The sequence below is a fragment of the Ictalurus punctatus genome, chromosome 13 (genome assembly GCF_001660625.3).
Source record: "Ictalurus punctatus breed USDA103 chromosome 13, Coco_2.0, whole genome shotgun sequence".
NCBI classification, from domain to species: Eukaryota; Metazoa; Chordata; class Actinopteri; order Siluriformes; family Ictaluridae; genus Ictalurus; species Ictalurus punctatus.
Genome location: NC_030428.2, coordinates 28,952,501 through 28,974,888, shown reverse-complemented (window position 1 = coordinate 28,974,888; position 22,388 = coordinate 28,952,501). Strand labels below are relative to the sequence as shown.

General features: G+C 40.6%; 2 protein-coding genes across 10 annotated transcripts in view; one reads left to right on the top strand and one right to left on the bottom strand.

Annotated features, from left to right (window-relative positions):
• LOC108273798 (calcium-activated potassium channel subunit alpha-1) overlaps positions 1-5,248 on the top strand; it is a 104,886-nt gene extending 99,638 nt beyond the window's left edge. For 3 of the 4 annotated variants that reach the window (XM_053685252.1, XM_053685247.1, XM_053685243.1), the window contains one exon: positions 240-2,351. In XM_053685252.1, coding sequence (XP_053541227.1) covers positions 240-243 — 4 coding nt within the window. In that variant the 3' untranslated portion in view covers positions 244-2,351. Of the gene's footprint in view, positions 1-239; positions 2,352-4,958 lie in introns of those variants that run through there. The other variant, XM_053685251.1, reaches the window with a different exon arrangement.
• A 3,607-nt stretch (positions 5,249-8,855) lies between these two features.
• On the bottom strand, positions 8,856-15,510 carry LOC108274290 (pre-mRNA splicing regulator USH1G). 6 transcript variants are annotated; one of them, XM_053685269.1, is made up of 6 exons: positions 15,204-15,375; positions 12,579-14,410; positions 11,986-12,494; positions 10,545-10,986; positions 9,747-10,250; positions 8,856-9,376 (listed from the first exon to the last, which is right to left on the bottom strand). In XM_053685269.1, the coding sequence occupies exons 3-6, from the start codon at positions 12,144-12,146 to the stop codon at positions 9,077-9,079; spliced, it is 1,407 nt and encodes a 468-aa protein (XP_053541244.1). In that variant the 5' UTR covers positions 12,147-12,494; positions 12,579-14,410; positions 15,204-15,375; the 3' UTR covers positions 8,856-9,076. The 6 variants fall into 6 exon arrangements, with proteins under 6 accessions (XP_053541244.1, XP_053541242.1, XP_053541240.1 ...); XM_053685267.1 differs by having other exon boundaries at positions 11,986-14,410; positions 15,370-15,510; XM_053685265.1 differs by having other exon boundaries at positions 11,986-14,410; positions 15,302-15,427.
• Positions 15,511-22,388: the final 6,878 nt, after the last annotated feature.

The window sequence follows — 22,388 nt, the reverse complement described above, 5'->3', positions numbered from 1 at the left end:
GAACGAGCTGTTACCATAGAAACGACAACGTAATAAAACGAGCGCATTAATAAAGCTAATCAAAACCTTCTGGCCAATCAGAATCCAGAATTCAGCAGCGCTGTGGTATAGCGGTAAGATGAAGGATATTGTGTGTGTGAACAGTACTGCGTGTGTTAAACCTCACTGTATGAGGTAGAACTGATTATCGGCACATGCCTGAGAGACTGATACACAGACTCATCACTTTTGATTGACAGATGAAGCAGAGAATCGTCCCTGCTGGGAAATGCCAATCAAACTCACATAAACGTACTCATTCATATAAACGCCGTGTTGATTCAGGACCAGTCCAGCACTGCTCTCATTCCTCCAATCAAAGGCAACAGGCAGTGAAGTGAGGACCAATCACGTCGCAGGATCCCTTTGGAGTTACAGATTGTGCTGCTTTGAGTGAGAGATCACTCAGTCCTAATATAACTCGCAATAATCAATCATCATTTCCATTTAGCTTCACGAGTTAGTAATTAGTCACGCTCTGATTCTCAGGTTTTATTTTTAATACTAAACCGACACATTTCATTATCAGAACGCATACGCAGATCAATTCTCAGGCTTTCATTAACCACGTGTCACTATTGTACGATTGCAACCTGACAAAGAGCTGTGTAATTGTAAAAAGGGGCGTGGCTGATGAAACTTCTTGTTTTCTTGACCATTGTGAAGCGTTTAAACTGACAAAGAGCGGTGTGATTGTAAAATGGGTGTAGCTGATTAAATCGCAGGGTTTTCTCGGTGATCTGAAGAGTAGTGTAATTGGGGAAAGGGGTGTGGTCAATAAATTCTTGAGATTTTCTTGACAATCATAAAGAGCGTAACTGGGTGAAGAGCATTGTGTTTGTAAAAAATGGGCGTGGCCAATAATTTCTCATGTTTTTCTTGACCAGCTGTGCAGAAAGTAACCTGATTAAGTGTGGTGTGATTGTATAAAGGGGCGTGGCCGATCGTTTCAATGAGCCTTTGTCGACTGTAGCTTCAGATTCCTGTTCTTGGAGTGAAACGCATGCGGTCCTCTGCCTCAGGATTTGACACGTGGGCCAATCTGAGATGTTTTTTTGCTCACTGCGGTTGTAAAGAGTGATTATGAGTTAACGTAGCCTTGATTCTTGGGGTTTTTTAACCATTTGGGCAGATGCTAACCTGATGAGTGATGTAATAGTAAAACGGGGCGTGGTCAAGCGAAATCCTGTATGTGGAAGTTGTGTGACATAATGCATATATCCAAGAAATGGAACAGAATTTTTATGGCTATGTTTGAAGGGAAAATATCAGATATATCAGCCATGCATTTTAAAACGTCTCACTTCCTGTTACACGGCTCCGCCCACATCAATCTCTGGATAAAAAATAAGTGGGTGTAAAACAAACCAAACCAAACCGGCACGTGTATCATATTAAAACAGTTTTAAAAAGTTTTAAAACCATCAAATCCAACATTTCACTCCAACGTCCAACACTGGCACTCGGTGCGTGGCTGATTATTAACGTTAAACTTTATTCAGTGCTACATGTTAAAGATGAATGTGTGTATAAAGTGTAAATAAGAGAGTGCTCATTAGCATCGAGCGCTTCAGGCTTCGCTAGCGTATTTATTTTAGACGTAAAATGCACATACAGAATTTCATTATTTTCAGAATGTTAGCATGTGAATTATTTTCCCGAAACTCACCGATCTGCAAATGTGGAGAACACATGAGGCCTTAAATCCGATAAATACAAACAGGGATAAAAAAAAAAAAGATTCTTACGAAGCAAACTTGCTAAAAATCGATGTTGCCTTAGCTCTGTGATTTAAACTTTATATATTTATCCTTTAACTTTATTCATTTTTTTTAATTAACCACCAAAAAACATAGGCTGCTAGCTAGTTGGCTAACATTTAGCTAGATGGAAATGTACCCAGTGTTATTCTGGCTAGCTAACACCACAATACTAGCGCCGGTGAGCTTGTGTTTGTGTTTGAAGATTTAAAACCATTAATTATTTTATTTAACGAGTTATTTTCTGTTTCTTGTGTTTATCCAGACACTTATGTATTAGCTGCACTAGTTTAGCTAACTGGATGTTAGCAATGTGCTAATTTCTTATTCGGTAAAGGACAGGAGTAATTCAAGTTTACATTTAACTAGAAAAACTGATCTACTGGCTACGAGCTAGCTAGCTAATGTTAGCTAGATGGAAGAATGGCTACACTTGGTAGCTAAACGCAAAATAACTTTATCATTGCTTTATTTTCTTAAAACATATACAGATTTAATTCTGAATAATGAAACATTTCCTCCTGAAGAGGATGATGATATTATTATCAAAGAACAGATATATATATATATATATATATATATATATATATATAATTTGAAATTGAAATGTTTATTCAGAAACTGGGAGAATTCTAAATTATTTTCTAAACTTATGTTAATGAACATAAAAAAAAAACTACATATCAGCTAGCTAGCTAATGTTACCTAAACGCAAACAGTGCTAGTTACAGCGTAACACATTTCATTAAAGCTTTCCCAAATATTCTGTTTAGAATAAAAGATACAGACATTAATTTGTGTTAAAACAACAAGATCAAATAACTTTACCACAACTAGTTTTACCAGTGTTCAATAAAACCATCTTTGTTTATTAAGTTCATCCAGAGATATGCATTAGCTACTGCGATTTAGCTGACTGGCTGTTGTTCACAATATGCTGATTTCATATTTAATGAGTATATCTAATATGGAGTAATTTATTTTAGAAACAACTACTGCTAGCTAATATTAGCAGGATGAAAACATGGCTAATCTCGCTAGCTAACAATGTAATGTATCCTATTAACTCTCTTTCCTTAAAATATTAAGCACTGTGAGGACACAACTCTGGAATTCTAAAGTTTTAAAGGTATTTTTAAATAAATCTTTGCTTACTGTGTTCTATAGATTTCTATAGATTCCATAGATCTATAGACTTCGCTAACTGGATGTACTTAATTGACATCCTAGCATGAACTGAACATTGGGATGCTATATTGCTAACTGACCAACACTTGCTTCTAACATAAAATTTCTAATAATAATAATATAATAATACTACTAATAATAAACGAAATAAATGTGAAGCAACATGTTGCAAAGTGGGTGCGAGGACATCCTGGTTTGGTCTCTTCAGTTTGGAATGAAGATATTAACGAGCTTGTGTTTCGTGTTTCACCTGAGATCATCACACATGCATTATCTCTAGCATGTGGTATGAACAGTAACAGGAACTTAATTAAGTGCTGTTTGTGTATTTCATGTCCTCCTCAAACTCAAACACTTATAAATAAGTGGGCGTGGCTAGCTAATATAAACTTTGCACATGCTAACTGGTGCTACAATTAGCATGTATTTGTAAGAAAGAACCTTTGAGAAACCATTTTTTCCTTTTTCTCAGCGATGTTCTGTCCATTTTTATCTTTATTTAATTCATTTTGGAGTTATAATCTCATTGGTTTTGAGCGAAGGCCACGCCCTTTTCAGATTATAAGATCATTACAAGAATTGGTCTGGTATATTTGGAGTGCTTTAAGATCCCACCACGCACCTTAGCGGGTTCTTCAGTTTGTTCCACGTTTAAAGCTAGAACCCTACAGCAGGTCTTTTCTCTATCACGTCCCTCCAGCTACAGTAGAAACACGTTAAACATGTAAGAACCTTTGAGGAACCTTCAGTTTTAAGAGTTTTTCTCCACTGATTCTGAGCTGAAGTCCCGCTGTCCAGGTGGTTCTCTGGTTCCGCCCATTCGGACTTGGTTCTAGAGTTCCGAGACTGAGTTCTTGCCAAACTGAACAGATCAAACCTTGTTTAATTCTTCGACTGTTAATTAACTACCAAAAACGACTAGCATGCTAATTAAAATGATTTAGTCAGAGGCTAAACAATGAGAGTTTTTGGGACTAGAGATTAGAGAATATCTTCTAAATATGAAAAGTTCCTCTATAGCAGTGGTTCTCAAACTTTTTCACCGTGAGGCCCCCTTGTGTAGGATGCGCCCCTGTGTGGCCCCCTAAAGTCGTCAAATCTTCGCAGTTTCTCTTTTTTTCACGCTAGGCTTTTCTGTATGATCTTCCTCAGCCAAGACACCACGTCCTCTTTCTAAAAACGTATCCATTTGAAATAGTTTTATGTTTCATCTGTGTGTGGCTAACGCTATACTGGTATATCGACAGATCTCTGTGTGTCTTTAGTGTGCTGTGTAGAATTGATTTCATTTATTAATATTTCTTGTTTTGATGGACATCATAGTGTAAAGGTTCACAATCCTGACTTACATATTAATTTTGTAATTAATTTTAAAAATAAAACAATGTTCTCGAATTTCTAAGTGGCCCCTGGGCGCCATCTTACGGCCCCCAGTTTGAGAGGCACTGCTCTACAGATTCCTGTCCTGGTTCTCTTGCTAATCACTCAGCGCTGATTACTTCCTAAACACAACATTAGCTTGAGTCAGTAGGAAACGATCACCAACGTGTAAATCTAGCTAGCTGTAAGCTAAATCTAGCTCACGTTAGAAAGACGTTAACTCTTGTTTTTATTATTTTACTGTGATCATACCTGTAACAGTGACGTATTAAAACAGATTCATTTAGGACAAGTGAAAATCCAGTCATTAACATTTACTGTGTTCAGATCGTACACATTATTATTATCTATTTTTTTAAATATGAATTTCACATCTTATGTGCATATTATAAATGTTATATACTGTGTTTATGGGTTTATTTCCTGCCTCACATGCCATTATAATAAATATTTCCTGTACAGGTGGGATGTAAATGTCATGTACATGATTTTATTTTGTATTTTCAACAACAATAAAGTCGGCTATTATTTCGTGTGTTTGTGTTTTTATTCGCAATAAAAAAATCTTCTGTGTTTCACTCAATCCTGAAGATCCTGAACATCCGGTGATGTGTGTTCTACACTGATCAACATGCTAACAGGAAACAGGACGATAAGATCAAGTAACGTTAAAGGCAAGTATAAATAAATAAATTAGCAAATGCCAGGTAGTGTTTACTCACGGGCAGAGTATTCAATTACATGGAGTTTCTTCAACGTTAGTGCCGCAGAGTAAAAACAAAAATTACATTCTAAAATGTCTTAAATCAGAAAACATTAGGCTAAGTTTTTATTTCTTTTTATTTAAAGCCATTAATGGTTAAAAATTATGATTGAATCATGATGTGGGATTTAATTGGACTGTTGGAAGCTTAAAGTGTGAAAATGATCATCAACAGCTTTATTATTTAATGTATTAGATTTATAAGTAAGTAAGATTTATTGACTTACTGTTCCTGTTAATGTCTGATTGTCTGCCCCTTCCCGAAAATAACCTTCGTTTAGAGTAAATTGCTGTATTCACTACTGTACAAGAGTCTTAGGCACGTGTAAAGAAACGCTGTAAAGAAAAAATCCCTTCAGAGAGAATACGTTTTTACTGAGCATCTTGGGGAATTTTGCAGGTGAAACCCGACACACTCCATCACGGATTTTTGTCTGAAAAGTGGTCTGTTATATAATAGAATGTAAAAAATGTTTATAAATATAAAGTGTTCTTTTTACTGATGCAGAATACATTATATTTCCCTTTCATCACTGTGTAGCAGTCATGCCATACTGAAGTGCAATCAGTGTATATCTGTATACTAACTGTAATATATCACGAATTTGAACCTCGGATCTCAGCTTTGGAGCGTGATAGGAAGACCAAATCTTCCCTCCTTTCTAAGAGGGGCAAGGGGGGTTGGGCGGGTAGTCCAGTTGTCCCCAGATTCACACAGTAGGTCTGAGACTTATGCAGAAGACTTATCCAGGTGAGCAGGTTTGGTGTTCCTATTCTGCTCCAAAGCTGAGATATGAGACTCAAGTTTCTGATATATTCCAGTCAATACAGTATACGTGTTTGGGATGTATTTCAACCTTTTAATGGCTGAAATCCATCCATCCATCTTCTATACCGCTTATCCTGCTGGGTCACGGAGAACCTGGAGCCTATCCCAGGGAGCATGGGGCACAAGGTGGGGTACACACTGGACGGGGTATCAATCCATCTCAGGGCACAATCACACACACCCATTCATACACTACGGACACTTTGGACACGCCGATCAGCCTACCATGCATGTGTTTGGACTGGGGGAGGAAACCGGAGTACCCGGAGGAAACCCCCGCAGCACGGGGAGAACATGCACACTCCACACACACAGGAACACGGTGGGAATCGACCCCCCGACCCTGAAGGTGTGAGCTGCCCAAACGCTGAAATCATTTAAGCCATAATTATCACTTCCTAATGATTTGATATTTGTCCTCTGGTATTCGATTGTTTGTTAAATCCAGAACTGGAATTGCAGTGGATATAAAAAGTATACGCACCCCTGTTAAAATGACAGGTTTTTGTGATGTAAAAAAAACCTAAAAGTTAAATCATGTCAGAACCTTTTCTACCGTTATTGTGAAATTGCAACATAGAAATATCATGTGATACCAGAAATGTATTTTTTTTTCTTTTATAATTAAGAATGTGACATTGTTCAGAATCAATCACATTCAGACTCATGATAAATACTAATCAGTGTACACCTGCCACCAATTAAAGTGGCTTATTAACCCCAAATAAAGTCCAGCTGGTCCTGTAGCTCCAAATACCTTCTGCTAATTAGTCTTCTGCTAAAACACTTCAGATGAAGAGGAATTTCACCTTTCAGTACAACAAGGACCCGAAACAAACCTCCAGATCAACAAAGGAACGGCTTCACCAAAACGAGTTCAAGGTTGTGGAATGGCCCAGCCAGAGTCCAGACCTAAATCCAATCAAGCATCTGCGTGGTGACCTGAAGAGGGTTGTGTACACGAGACGTCCAGACCATCTGACAGAGTTAGAATGCTTTTGTAAGGTAGAATGGCAAAATATTGCTAAGTCAGGACGCTCCAAACTGATCGACCCTTACCCAAAAAGACTGAATGCTGAGATCAAATCTAAAGCTGCTTCAAATAAGTATTAGTTTAGGGGTGTGCAAACTTATAAACAATAAAATGATTCTAATCATTTTAATTCTAAGAAATAAAATTTCACAGTAAATGTAGAAAAAATTCTGACATGATTTATCTAGGTTTCTTTTTTTTAAATAAAAAAAACTGGCCATTTTAACAGGGGTGTGTAAACTTTTACATCCACTGTACGCTTCTGAACACCAGAAATGTCCGAAAACTCTTCCACAAAGATTCACTAGCAGATATTTCAACATGGAAATAAAACAATCACACTGGAGGGAAAATGAGAAGTGATATACAATATGATCATGTTGTTCTTCATTGGAGACACTGCTCTTATCTCTTCAATGAAAAATGATCAGAGGGATGCTTTGTTAAAGAAATTTACAGTGAATGTGTGTCAGAAGTTACTCTGATCCACCAATCCACACCGCTGCTGCTTTATATTCCAGTGTGTGGTTCTGTTTGGGCGAAATACAATACACACGCTGTATCACGTTCCATTAGTCACATACAGGAAACATCACATACTGAAAAGCAAAACCTTCACTGCATTGTCCTTTATCACTTTATTTTTTGTTCTCCCAGTATACAGGCCTCCTAAGATCACATGACACGTATAGGAAATGTATAAAAATGTACATATCAGAGTGACCTTCTGTTAGACTGTCAGGGTTAGAAGCTGTTTGCATGCTGAGTTTCCTCACATCATAACCTTATACAGAATTAGAGTAAGAAATACTTAAAAATATAAGTAAATAAATAACTAAAATAGAATATAAAATAAAATATGTGAAAGTAAAAACATCATAAAAGGATTATGATTGAACACACTTATTGCTGTTTATAGATCATGGTGTGTTTTATGGAGTTTCATAGAGGGATGTTGTAGTGTGTTATGTGTTTGTGTTTTAATGTTATTTCATCATTTCAATTTCAATGACAGTTTCTGCAGTGCGGCTGAATTCCAGATAACCGCATGACATTATAAATATTATTTTGATACTTCTAGAACTTTTCCATCATGTGATTTTTTTTGTCATGGCAGATTATTAAATAAACTCACACACACACACACACACACACACACACACACACACACACACACACACACACACTGAGCTGAACACTGAGTTTACATATATGAGCCAAATATTTTTGAGATTATGAGACATAATGGACGATGGTCCAGGAAAGTTGTTTTTAAATGTGCTATATAAATACATTTGACTTGGGTAGCAGTTCTATTACCACTAATAATAATAATAATATCAGAAATCAGCTGCTGTAACATCAACTATTTATTTCAGCATTTAGAACAACAGCAAAACAGCGAAATACAATTAAACATCACATCATTTATAACACACTTATTTACTTATACTGTACTAACAACCACTTATTATATATTGATTTATTAAAAATGATCAACTACACACATCAATTCCATTTATATGCCTTCAATTCAATTCAATTCAGTTAAATTTTATCTGTACAGCACTTTTTACAATAGACATTGTCTCAAAGCAGCTTTACAGAAATATCAACACGGTATACAGATATTAAAGGTGTGAATTTATCCCAACTGAGCAAGCCACTGAGTGGCGACGGTGGTGAGGAAAAACTCCCTAAGATGTTTTAAGAGGAAGAAACCTTGAGAGGAACCCGACAACAGGATGCCTTCAAGTTCTGCGTCTAATTTATATATATTTAAAAAAAAAAAAAAAAAAGACATGCCAAAAACAAACAAATATTATTCATCTATATAAAAGGATTTCATAAACTATTGGAGTAATGACTTTCTGTAAGTATTTTTTTTTAAGGAATAATCTCCAAACTACATGACCATACAGTATATACACTGACATCCAACATCCAAGAACCTTCCGGATTCTTCAGTTGTAGCTACAACGATGTAAACACAACGACTCTTATTTATCAGAGAAGCGCACGATTTAAATTGAACTTTCCACAGATGGTTTCTTCACCCGTCAGGTTGATCTTTGCATACAAACTCAGAGCTGCGTGTCACACATGGCCCTGGCTCGCTGCAGAGTGTGTCTGCGCCGACTGCAGGCTTCCAGAAGCTTCTTCCTGGGTCCGAGTGGAACGTTGATGATGCACAAGTTAGGCTCGGAGCACAGCATCAGAGCTTCCAGGTCCATTTGCTCCTTCACGAAAAGGAACAGGAACTCACCTAAACCCTGGGACACCAAGAACACCTCCAGAGGAGAGGAGCAATGCTGCAGACCATCATACTCTACTTCATCATCATCATCATCATCATTCCCATCATCGCAATCCCACAGAAAAGCCTGCAAGACATATTTATACAGGATATGACGCAGTCCAACATGGAATTAAGCACAGAATACAGAAAACAATGCTGCAATAAAGTCCTCCATCTTGGAATTTTGGAGATCACGTGACAATATGTCAGAATTTTTAAAAGCTACAAGTAGAGGTCGCCACATGCCTACAAAACACAAACTAACAACCGACACCATCGACTTGTTCCTAGTGAGAAATTCATGGAAAAGCAGATAAGAAATGGATAAGAAAAGATTCTGTTAGTGTGAACCGCGTTATTCTGTTTTTATTTGTCAGATAAAAACAAGACGTTTCAGCAGGTAGATTTATATTTTCACGCCACTCTCTCTGCTGTAGGTTTGTATGTTTTTGTACCTTTAAGAGTCTGTTGCTGATGGTGTCCTGATCCAGGCTGGGACGTCCGAGACATATGCCCTCTCTGAAATGAATATTCTGTTCTCTCCATGATGACACCTGACCTTCAACACTGTACGAATCATCTTCCTGAACTCCATCACTGCCGTAATTCCGTCGGAAAACAAGAGTCCCGAGACCAGGCCGGGAGAATAGAGAGCGCTGTCCCGGGTCATTATACAAACCTGGATCACTCACTGCATGAGAAACCACGGCCACATCATCATCCTCGTCATCGTCACATAAATCATTCGGGTTTTGAGGGAACATGTTGCGAACGTGGAGTCGGTGGCGAGGGTTTGCGTACGTCTGCTGCTTCAGGAACATCACGTCGTTCCCCAGCTGAAGCCCAGAAAGGGAGCGCACACTTTTCCTTCCATCTTCAGAGATCTTAAAGGTGTCATCAGCCTGCTTCTTCTTCAGACACTTTGGGAACTTTGTCCTACCTTTGGAGTTCAGCGTGGCCTGCAGGGGTTAAATCAGAAACTCTACGGTAGCATAAAGAGCATGTTTAATTAGATATACATAATTAAACTAAAAGAAATCATTCACAATCTACACTTAAATGAAATAAATAATGAATAAACTACAGTGTGTGACTCTTACAAAGCGTTGACACTGGAGACTCCTTCCATAAATGTTAAATAAATATCTCCTTACAGAAAACGTCACCATATCAACAATTAGACAAGCTTTATAATCCGTATATACGGCACGTCCCTGTGGAAAAGAAGGTCGGTGAGTTCTATGTGTGTATACCTGTGTGTAGCTGATGCTGGAGTTAACAGTGTTGAATTGTGGGATTTTGCGGCCATAGCTCACGGAGAATCTCACGGACCCGGATGCGCCCGAATCCACAGTCTCTTTCAGGAATTTTTTCTCCATGCGCCGCTGGTTTTCGTGCTGCAGTTCTGCGCAGTGTTTAATGCGTTGCTCTGCGTTATGGAATGCTCGCTCCTTCAGCTTCCTCACCAGCTTGGGGTTGAGGGTGCTCTGCTTGGCAGCGACAGAGTCCAGATACCGCACGGTGTCCATGTGTCCTCGCATGGCGGCCATGTCCAGCGGCGTATGGTAGTCATTGTCTAAACACCACACATTGGCACCGAATGACACGAGGAAGGAAAGGCAGTCGAGGTGGCCGTTGGCTGCGGCCAGGTGAAGAGGAGTGTTTCCCCAGATATCACACTTATCCGGTTCACCGCTGAGACGTGGCAAAAGACCGAGGACGATAAATAAAGAGAGAGAAAAAGAACATAAGCAAGTCATTTAACAGTTATCTGGTTTTCAATATTTCAAAGAGTAACTTGTTTAAGATATTTAAATCATGAGAGCTAGCCAGATTAAAAGATTAAGGTTTTTCCATCAATGCCATCATTATCTAAGTTCTCAATGCCATAAGTCTTATGTCACCTAGTATCACATCACTGTAAAAGCAGTTAGTTCATTTAACTCAAAAAATTTGAGGAAACCAAATACCTCAAAATTTTTAAGTTGATAAATCAATTTCTTTAAGCAAAATCCACTTAAATATAACAAAAAATTACTCAGTTAAGTCTATTTAAGTGTATTTGGTTTAAAGAAATTTATTTATCAACTTAAAAATTTTTGAGGTATTTAGTTTCCTCAAATTTTTTGAGTTGAATGAACTTATCAGGTTTTACAGTGCTGGTATCGAAACTGGATTATGTGTAAATGATCAGACTGAAACCAGAGACCGGTATCAGTACTGATGCTTGTGCTCCTGAGACACCAGGAAGTTAATCCAGATCAGGTGTGATGGGCTTTGGGTCAGAGTTTTGGATCTAAACTGTTTTGATCTCTCTCTCTCTCTCTCTCTCTCTCTCTCTCTCTCTCTCACACACACACACACACACACACTAGAAGACATGCTTCATGTGAAGACATTTTTTATTATCCTGCAGAACAGCACAGATAAGAAAGACAGCTCCGTTAAACAACACAATCTGTCAAACTAACATTAATAACTGAAATAAAAATGATATTAAGGTATAATTGTCCTCTATAATTGCTAACTCTGTTAGCTCCTGTTTTTGTGTAGGGGTGAGATCTTCACCCAGTTGGACTAAGGTACCCTTGTCGTGATCTGTGTCTAGGGCCACGAACGCAGACAATACTGGTGCTGGCTCTAGGCACCGCTTCAGCAGGTTCACGTGGTACGTTTTCATTTCTGCTCGCTTACCGGGCTGCTGTAGGCGATAGTTCACAGCACCTCTCTTCTCGAGGACTGTATATGGGCCCTGCCACCGAGCTAGGAACTTGCAGGAGATGTTTAGCACTAGCAGGAGTACCCGATCGCCAGGTTGGGACTCGCAGGGTTGCACTGAACGGGTGTACACTCATTTCTGTTCCTCCTGGGCGGCTCTCATATGTTCCTGGACAATCGGGGCCACTCAGTCAATCTTCTTCTGCATCTCCTGTACATACTTGATGACCGAGCGGAACAGGAAGGGCTGTTCTTCCCATGCTTCCCCGCCACGTCCAGCAGTCCTCGAGGTGGCCGTCCGAAGAGAAGCCAGTGGATGCTTGGGGGCACTCCCGGACGACAAAGAGGACGTACGGCAGGAGGAGGTCCCAGTTATTCCCTTCCTCATCTACCACCCAGCGCAACATCTGCGTCAAGGTCCGGTTGAACCGTTCGACCAGCCCGTCTGTTTGTGGGTGGTAGATGGACGCCTTTAGGTGTTTCACCTGCAACAGCCGACACAGATCAGACATTAGCTTTGACAAATAAGGGGTACCTTGGTCTGTCAGGATGTCTTTTGGGATGCCCACATGGCTGAACAGGAGCACCGGTTCCTTAGCGATGTTCCGGGAGGTGGTTTTACGTAGTGGTACCGCCTCGGGGTACCTGGTGGTGTAGTGCACGATGACCAATATGTACTCATGACTCTGAGTGGATTTTGGGAGCGGCCCGACAAGGTCCATGCGATCCTCTCGAAGGGGACGCCTATGATGGGAAGCGGAATGAGGGGCGCTGACGGGGGCTTTCTCAGGGGCCGTGCATTATCACTGGGGGCATTGTTGGCAGAAGCCCCGGACCCTTGCGTCCATGCCTGGCCAGACAAAGCTGTCCTTCAGCTTCTCCAGGGTGTTTCTTGCCCCCAGGTGGCCCCCAAGAGGATGGGCATGGGCCAGGTGCATCAGTGTCTGCATTCTGGCCTTGGGGATGACAAAGAGGTCCACGTTTTCCCCTCTGTGGTTGGTCCGGTGGTACATTAGGCCTCCCTTGACCAGAAAGTAGTAGGAGGGGAGTCTCTGGTTCAGGCTCTGGTCGACCCACTCGATCTGACGTACCTGGGCCCAACAATACTGCCAAAAAAGGCAGCTGTCCTCTTTCTGCTCTCGGCCAAAGTTCCCCTGCTGGTTTACCTGCTGAAACACAGATGAGATTGGGTTAGGGTGTGTGTGCAGCTCACCTTCTGTCCCAGCATCCTCCTCACCTCGGGCCATGTAGGCCTGCCGCACTAGGTCCAGCATAGGGGAGGACACACCCTGCCGGCCAGAATTTCTGGATCTTCTTCGGCGTCCACTGGTCCGGCTCTATCGGCATGGGCCCGTCCTTGGGTGTCCCGTAGTCTGGGTGTCTTTGGTGGTGCTGTCCATCCGTGCCGAGCGCCAGGTGGTCAGGGTGCATTCCAGGGCGGTCAGTAGTTCCTTGGGTGTCCCTAGAGCTTGCATTCCCACGGCCTGGCATTCTGTGGGCAGCAGAGTCCTCAGGAACCAGTCCATGGCCACCCTTTCTACAACCTCGGTGGCAGTGTACAGGTCTGGCTGGAGCCACCTCTTGGTGAGGAGGGTGTCCATCTGTCCCCGTGGCTTGGCTCCCGGCCTGTAGCTCCAACAGTGGAACTCCGCTGCCGCCTGGAAGGGGTTCCGCCCACACCATGCCAGGATCTCTCTCTTTTTACTGCTCTGTAGTCGCCTGCGTCCTCTGGAGCGAGGGCACAATATGCTGTGTGCGCCTCTCCAGAGAGCAGCAAGCCGAGGATGTGTGGCCACTCTTCAGTGCTTCAGTTCTCTCGTGGGCGACTCGTTTGAAGGCTTCCAGGTAGTCCTCAATGTCATCCTCTGGGGTCAAGTGGGGGAGAAGGAGCCGGGCTTCTTGGCTGGGATCAGGGTGAGGCGGGGCAGCCACAGGGGTCGTTGCTTTCAGGACCAGCAGCTCCCGGGTTGTGACCTGTAGGCTCTGGGCGAGCTGCTGCATTATCGTCTGCTGCTGGAGGCTGGCCTCCAGTAGTTGCTGCAGCATGGAATCCATTTATTTATTTATTTATTTATTTTAAAAAAAAAATATGTGGGCGGGTCTGTGCTAATGCCCGCATCCTCCACCAATGTAGGGAATTTAGCCAGCGAGGGACAGAGCACAGACACACAGGAGGCCGTTTCAGTGTCACTCATGGAGAAATCTTTGTTCAAAATAGTCCGTGAGGGGGTATGGGTGCGCGTGTGTGCAGAAGTTGGGGGCATGAGGTGAAGTGTTTAGTCATCCGCGGGGTTGCCGGGGTCGTACTGGGGGTTTCCTGAGTAGCGGGGATCCCGTTCTGCCGTCAGGCAAACCCGTGGGTGCAGCCAAGGGGCGGAGTCTTTGCTCGTGTCGGGATTGTCTGTAAAACACACAGCAAAGGTTAGCGCATACACACTGAGAGCCTCCTCTCTCTTGCGAGCGGAGTATTGCCCCTTTTATACTCTCCCCTCGGCTGCTGGATGGTGGAATTCTCCATGTGTGTGTCGACGGCCCCGCCCCGCCGCCACGTGCTTTCCGGCTGTCCAAAACATTGGTGGTGTCGAAGCGGAGCTGTCTCTTCAGCACCATAGGGGCAGTTGCAGGAGGAGCGATCTTTGTGTAGCGCCCCTTTGGTGTAATACCTTTTACTTGAGGGAGCTATCCTGAGTTCTTTTCTATTTATCAAGAGAAATACTAAATACTTACTCTTCTTTGCATTTTATGTTACTCGGCTAATGCCTTGGGTTCCCCATGCATTCCATAATTATCCAATTAGTAAATATACTCATTAAGAACTGCCCACTATATCCCATCATACCATGATAATATCTCTTATCACTGATTAAGTATATAGGATCTTATGGAAACAGACTAATTTAAAGTGTAGACACTTATGTTTAACTTTTAAGTCAGTAATCAAACCAGTGTTTAAACCTTTAACCTTTTTACTAATATAGACATAAAGTAACATAAAACATAAAAGTTCAGGCATTGGACAGTCAACTTCAGTTTTACATTATATACAGTTCTCAGAATCCCTTAAGAAGTTTCAAATGTCACAGTCACATCAACAGAAAAATGTGTGCACAACACTCAAAAGATATAGGCTATTCGCCCAGATTAACCATCAAAAGCTGGCGTTATACTCTGTAAAACAAATAAAATAATAGTACCAAGTTCCCCCGTTGCAAGCCTGAATGTAGCTGGTGTACGTAGAAGCCTCAAACAAAATGGCTGCTTCACCACGAGGGCAAAAACAAATAAATGGTACCTTGATCAAGAATGGGGTCACACTCACGCAGACACGTTGCAAGATAGAAGAAAGGGAGATTCACGCACAGGTAATCCGCGAAGTCCGCAGCTCCTTTCTTCGTGACAAACACAGTCTCTGCACCTCCAGTCGGCTGTTCGCTAACTTATTAGCAAAGTCCACGTGTGCACTAGCATTCAAGTCTTAACAGCTAGCTCTTAGCTATTATACTCTTTCCGCGGTAATATAACGACTCTCCGAGGTTATACTCTCCACAGATAGCTTATTCCACCACTAAAGTCACATATAGTGCCCTGGTCGATCACTTAACTCACACGGATGGTACTCGAGAAAAACCGCAGCTAGCGAATCCACACTCCTTCCACACGCACGCTCTTCTCTCTTCCTCTCTCTCTCACACTGTTTTTCCTCAACCTTCCGGTGACCTGTAACTCCCTCCTGATTGGTCCATTAACACAAATAATTTAAACGTACACATTTACATCCCTTTTTTTCTCTGTACACACGTCACAATATTATTACAGCAATAAACTCCTTAAGACTGTAATTTTTCCCAAACAACTATTTAAGAACTTATTCTATGAATGAATCAACTTAAACAATGACACTATTTTTCAACTCGCTACATTTGTTTCTTGTGCGCCAGCCGCTGGCATGTCCCCACCATACATATATAACGCCAGATGTCAAAAAGGTATGAACTGTATGTGGAATAAAGTGCAGTTGTGTGTGCAATACAATGCTGCCCAACATCGAGCTGAGGTAGTTGCCAAGAAAAGCTAACAATACAATAAATATTCATATAAATACATGATACGCCGTGTATATTCACAGGAAGGTTAAAGGGTGTGGGTGTTATCGTCTCAGGGAGTTTTTCCTCACCACCGTCACCTCTATACCTCTAACCTCTATATCCTGAGTTTATATATTTCTGTAAAGCTGGTCTGGGACGATGTCCACCGTTAAACACGCTACACACAACACTGAATTGAGTTGAATTGTTTTGCAGAGAAACACAAGGTCTGTATTTATATGTGTGTATGTATAAGTCCTAGGTGTTGTTCTGGTCGAGGGTCCGAATGGCCTGTGGGAAGAAACTCCTCTTCATTCACTCAGTGGAAGCGAAAGCGGTTCCCTGACTCAACAGAGCGAATGTAAACATGAGTATACTGTGATTAGATATTCAGATTTCACAGTCAGGTTTAAATCATATTCATTTCAATTACACACCAATTTAATGAACAATTTATGTTGTTTTCAGTTCTGTGAGCTTTGCCTTTTATTGTGTTTTCTGGCCATCAGCTATACCGTGAAAACTTTTGGTAATTTATGGTTTATCAACAAATGTATATGAGTAAGAAGAAATATTTTCTGCAAAACTTGTGCGGAAATTTTAATGTATGTTTGGGGAAAACATTTACACGCTTTAAAAGATTGATAAATGAGGCGTGATGTTGTGACCTCACCATCTCTGACATGCTCGGTACCTGGGGGTTAAACCATGTTTTTATCCCTAACTGTATTTACCCTAAACTTTTAAACATATAAAATAAAATTATTTAAAAAAACACAGATTAATCTGTTCATCAAACCATCATTTCTTTTTATGCTAGTGGTGACACGCAGGTTAAATAAAACCCTGTTGTCTCAAACGCCGGGCCGTGAAAGCGAGCCATGTTGATTTAGTGGTTTATTTTTGTTCATTGAGCCCCTCCTGAGCTTTGCAAGTCAAATCCTGTGCAGGACAGGACACGCATTTATTCACATTTTACACACTGACATCTCGGACATGTTCTTCACACTGCATCAATCATCAAACTACAGCAGAATCACACGTTGATATTAAAATGCCCGAACTTTTCAATTTCAGTTTGTTATCGTGTTTAACAGCAGTCATCTTTACAGAGTCGTTTTTACACTGATCTGCATCCTGACGCTTTTAGAGAATAAGATTAAATCTTTTTTTAAAAACTTCTTTGGTTTGTCTCTCTTGAAGGTTTTATGTAGAACCCTGTAACAGTGGGTTTCCTGTCAAGGTTCAAGGAGAACCATTTTAGAAATCGAGAACGTATTAAACATGAAAAAATCCTTAGGGACCCCTGAGTTCGGAGACGTAAAGGTGAGGCACATACACAAGGACATTCAGAGAGATTTACACACAAAAAAGAAGAAAAATAGCATTAAATTTAAAAAGCTGCTTTATTTTCTTGCAGGACATGATGTTTCTGACTTGTTGGGTCGTTGTGTGTCGTCTATATTTTCTTTTCTTTGGACAGAAGGAAGCCACAGACCAGGGTATGGGAGAGTGGGGTCAGTTGTTGGCTTCAGTTTTTCGAGACATGATAGATACTGTACATTAGTCTGGTATCTACAGTATTCATAATAATCACGTATCATGTGCATGTTAATATCAGAGGATGAATATCAAAATAAATCAAACAGATCAAAACGTTACACAAAACATGGCACGGGGTCGATTGTAACATCTCAGTTCAATGATGTTTGTGTGAGTTATGCATAAATGCTGCGCACCACCTGATGCACCAATACATCAATCACACGAATAACACCTCAAGAGGATTCTCTTTGATGTTTTCTTAAATATCACTAAATAACACCGTTCCAGCCAACCACACAAACTGTCAGCCATCTTGAAATCTGATATGCTAGCTAACCAGATTATCACTATCAACTATAAATCATGTGTTATGGGAGAGAAAAATATAAGGGCTATCGCTTTAAGATCAGTAACCATGGGTGTTGTAGTCCTTAGCGAAATGCATCATGGGTAAGGTAGTTCAGATCAAGCGTGTTCGTGTGATGGATGTGTATACTCCCGCTGTGCTGTGCAAGAAAGTTCCTTTGTTGCTTTTCTCGTAGTTATTTAAATCAATCCACCCGGGAGTTATCGTGAACTGTAACTCCACCCTGCAAGAATGAGTAAAATAGCACGCTTTGTCCTTCCCATCGTTGTCTGAACGTGAACTAACGAGGTGTTATGCTGCCGCTGTGAGTGCCCGAAGTGGCTAACGTAACACATGCAAACAACTAACCAGTGATTAAAACCAGCCTGCTGTGGCATCAGTTGCATACAAAATGAACACATCATTGAACACATCAAATGCACACCAGACAAGAATAAAAATTCTTCAGAGTTGTTTTTAAGTTCTTCTTTTGCAGGCTGGATGAGGATGCTACTGAGCATGTGCAGAGCTGGAGCTTGTAGCGGATTGCAGCAAGTGAGCAAGTGAACAACCGACCCCACGCTCCCCTAATCAATCAATCAATAAAATAAATAAAAATAATGAGAAACTAGCACGGACATCCGTTTCATATCCAGTTCCACCGCACAGGATGTTCGAAAATACAGTTCCTCGAAACGTTTACGTAGAGCACAGTACACTCCAAAAAAACATCACCAGTGCCTAATGATCACTTAAACATGAACTAACTAAAACAAAAAAAAGTACAAAAAAAACAAAAAAAAAAAACATGACACACATGAACTTTTAATAGAAACGTGGCAAAATTCTTGACACGGGTTTACATCATTACATAATACTTACTGTCAAAATGCAATCTGATGTAAATGAGCTGCAAAATTCCCAAATATTTCTCAAGATATTTGCATTTTATGTCTCTGTAATGTCACATGATATTGATAGAAACCTAACAGTGTAATAAGATACACACTACAGCCTGCTGAGCTACACCCATACATTACAGAACAATACACTGCGCACTGACACTGCAACTATAAACTATACAGTATATTATAAGATGTTAAGATGTGTATTACGCTCATGTGTGAAACTTACACGTATGATTCCTATATGTTTTTCCTAATATACATTTAAATTAATTTACATTAAAGCTCTCATTCTGCTTTTTATTCTCTACTGGCTCTTATATGTTATTTCATTATATTCATGTCTGGAAATCTGTAGTTACTTCTAAGTTAAAATATCCCAGGGAGAATGAATGAGTGAGTTGAGAAGTCTGCAGCATGATGACCTTTGACCTTTCTTCAAAGATGACAAAGAGCCAAATAAATATTCAGTGAATGGAGTCATACAGCCTGGATCATAAAATTGTCAGAGGAAAGGTTTCCCCTTTATTTACCCTGACCTTTATACACACACACACACACACACACACACACACACACACACACACACACCAATATGAGCCCGTGATAATGTCCACACACTCATCCATTTATTCTCCCTCACACAGCGCTGCTGAATTCTGGATTCTGATTGGTCAGAAAGTGTTGATATGTTTTCTATAACAGCAGCACACACACTCGCTTATTACTTATTTATAACACACTCCACAGGCAGACTCGTTTATTACGCAACATTCATAACGTATTACATTATTAGAATATTAATATTTCCTACTAAGACCTCTCTCTCTCTCTCTCTCTCTCTCTCTCTCTCTCTCTCTCTCTCTCTCTCTCTCTCAATAACAACCTTCACCAGAGATAAGGCTCAGGTTAATAAAGTTTTATTACCTAATGACCTTCTACTGTACAACCCCGAATGTCAAGCTAATTTCCTTTTAAACAACTCTACACATGCTGCTGAACCCAAAACCCATAACTCATGGGTAAACCTACAGATGTAAACATCCAATCAAACAGACATGTAGGTCAGAAATTTAGAATAAAATGTTAAATCTAGCATCTTGAAGGCTTTAAAAAATATAAAATAAAGTAGAACCCTATAACCTTTAGGGGAAAAAGTTAGAAAATTAGAACCGTTTAAATATTCCTGAGGATATTTGTGCGTGAGTTTGCAATCCTAATTCCATTTATACAGCTTTCCTTCATACACAAGGCAATTCAGAGTGATTTACAGAAATGGAAATGATAAAAAAAAATGTGGCAGTAATTATGCTGCGAAAGTGATAAAAATCTCGCATGTTTCATGTCGAGAAAATGCCATCAGAAGAAGTGATTCAAGCTAGTTAAATAACCGAAACCAAACATCCGCATTATTAAATGCTGAGATCAAATGCCAAGTTATCGTCTGTTTGTGCATCTGATAATCCGGTAAACACGATCAACGTTAAGCGTATGTCTTAACTGTCTTCACAGCATTGGTTTGGATTGGTGTGGTCGATGGTGTCATGTGCTAGCTAGAGAGCTCCTTAGGTAACGTTACCTTCCTTGCCAATGAGTTTACTTAACAAGTTTGATAACATTAACAGTTGATATCCTATTGTGTTCACATTTGTATTAGATATCGCTATCAAAAAGTCCAGAATTGGTGTTAGAAATGTTTCTAGAATAAGCTGAGACAAGTTAGCACCCAAACACTGTTTATGATAGAAAATAGATATAACTTAACGCCATTTGATATTTCCCCTTTGACCCTCCATCCATTTTCTGTGCCGCTTATCCTACACAGCATTGCATGGAGCCTGGAGTCTATCCCAGGGGACTCGGGGCACGTGGGGGGGGGGGGGGGGGGGTTTACATCATGGACGGGGTATCAACCTATCGCAGGGCAGAATCGCACACACATTCACACTCTACAGTACAATCAGCCTACAGTGCATGTCTGTGGACTGGGCGAGGAAACGGGTGTGTCCGGTGGAGGCCCCCATGGCAAGGGGTGAACATGTAAGATCTGTGCACACAGGGCTAACGGCTAAGCCACCGTATCCTGCAGAACGGTGTACTGTAGGAGATTGTAAAGGTTGAAGCAATGAACTAACATTTGCTCTGTTTTGTAGATTTTGACAAAATACTGTCAAAAGCGTTTCATTCCAGTTTCTATTTCATTTTGTGTGGATCATGGACTACCAGAGCTGATGATTTTTTTTACTGAATCCCTGTTTAGATGTCTATCATTCAGAACATATCCTAGAGCCGTCTCCACGCTCGATCGTTGTGAAAACAGCCATTATATTTGAAGAAGTCCCTTGATCTTTAAGAGCTGGTTGAACTTGCCTGTGAAAGGGAGGTTTGAAGCAATGACGTGCCATTATTTATAACTTTTTAAAAAAATGCAGAGTCAGTGTACTATAAAGAGACATGCCCAGGCCAGGTAATGTGACATTTGAGCTGCTGTTTACATTTGAGAAGTTGTTTCCATCACCATAAACACCAGAGCGGAACAGTGAAACTGGAACAACTTTGAAATGAATCACATTTTGTTAGAGACTAGTCTCTCTATGAAATAATCATAGCACCATGGGGAATCCTAGCTTTGGTCTCCCGAATATCACTCAGTTGTCTATCAAGAAATTATTGTGAAGCACTTAAAAAATGATAGGACTATTTATTACAAGTCTAGAGAAATGTTTGTGTCACCGGTTCACCGGACAATCCCACTCCAGATCACTCCATCAGCAGATTACTAATCCACTTTAGGTTTGCCTGACGCTCCTGATTCACAGCACTTCCTCATTCAAAGGCGTTATAACAACACTACTTTTCACTTACGCTTAGCGAAGTCTTGCCACCGTTTGTTATTCTGTGTTATATGTTCTGGAACTTGGACTGATCATTTGTTTACTGTTTTCATTTGTCCCTTTGGAATTGTTCAGGTGTTTTCACCTTTCTTTTCTCCCAACTATGCATGTTTACTACGGACCATACTCTCTGATTCTATCTACATATAAACAATACAAACAGCACACTTCAGTTTTAATAACGTAATCAATCCTGCCTGAAGATTTTGGTATTTTATTTATATATATATATATATATATATATATATATATATATATATATTATCCATTACATATATACATCCATTTTCTATACCTCTTATCCTACAGCATCATGGGGAACCTGGAGCCTGTCCCAGTGAGCATGGGGCACAAGGTGGGGTACACCTTCGCAGTGCTGGGATTTGAACTCACAACCAACCTGATCTACCACTGCCCCATAAATATTATAATATAATATTTATCAGAATTCTACATTATTAAAGATCTAAATATTATATACAGGGGGCACGGTGGCTTAGTGGTTAGCATGTTTGCCTCACAACTCCGGGGCTGGGGGCGCGAGTCCTGCCTCCGCGGAGTTTGTATGTTCTCTCTGTGCTTTGGAGGTTTCCTTCCCCATTCC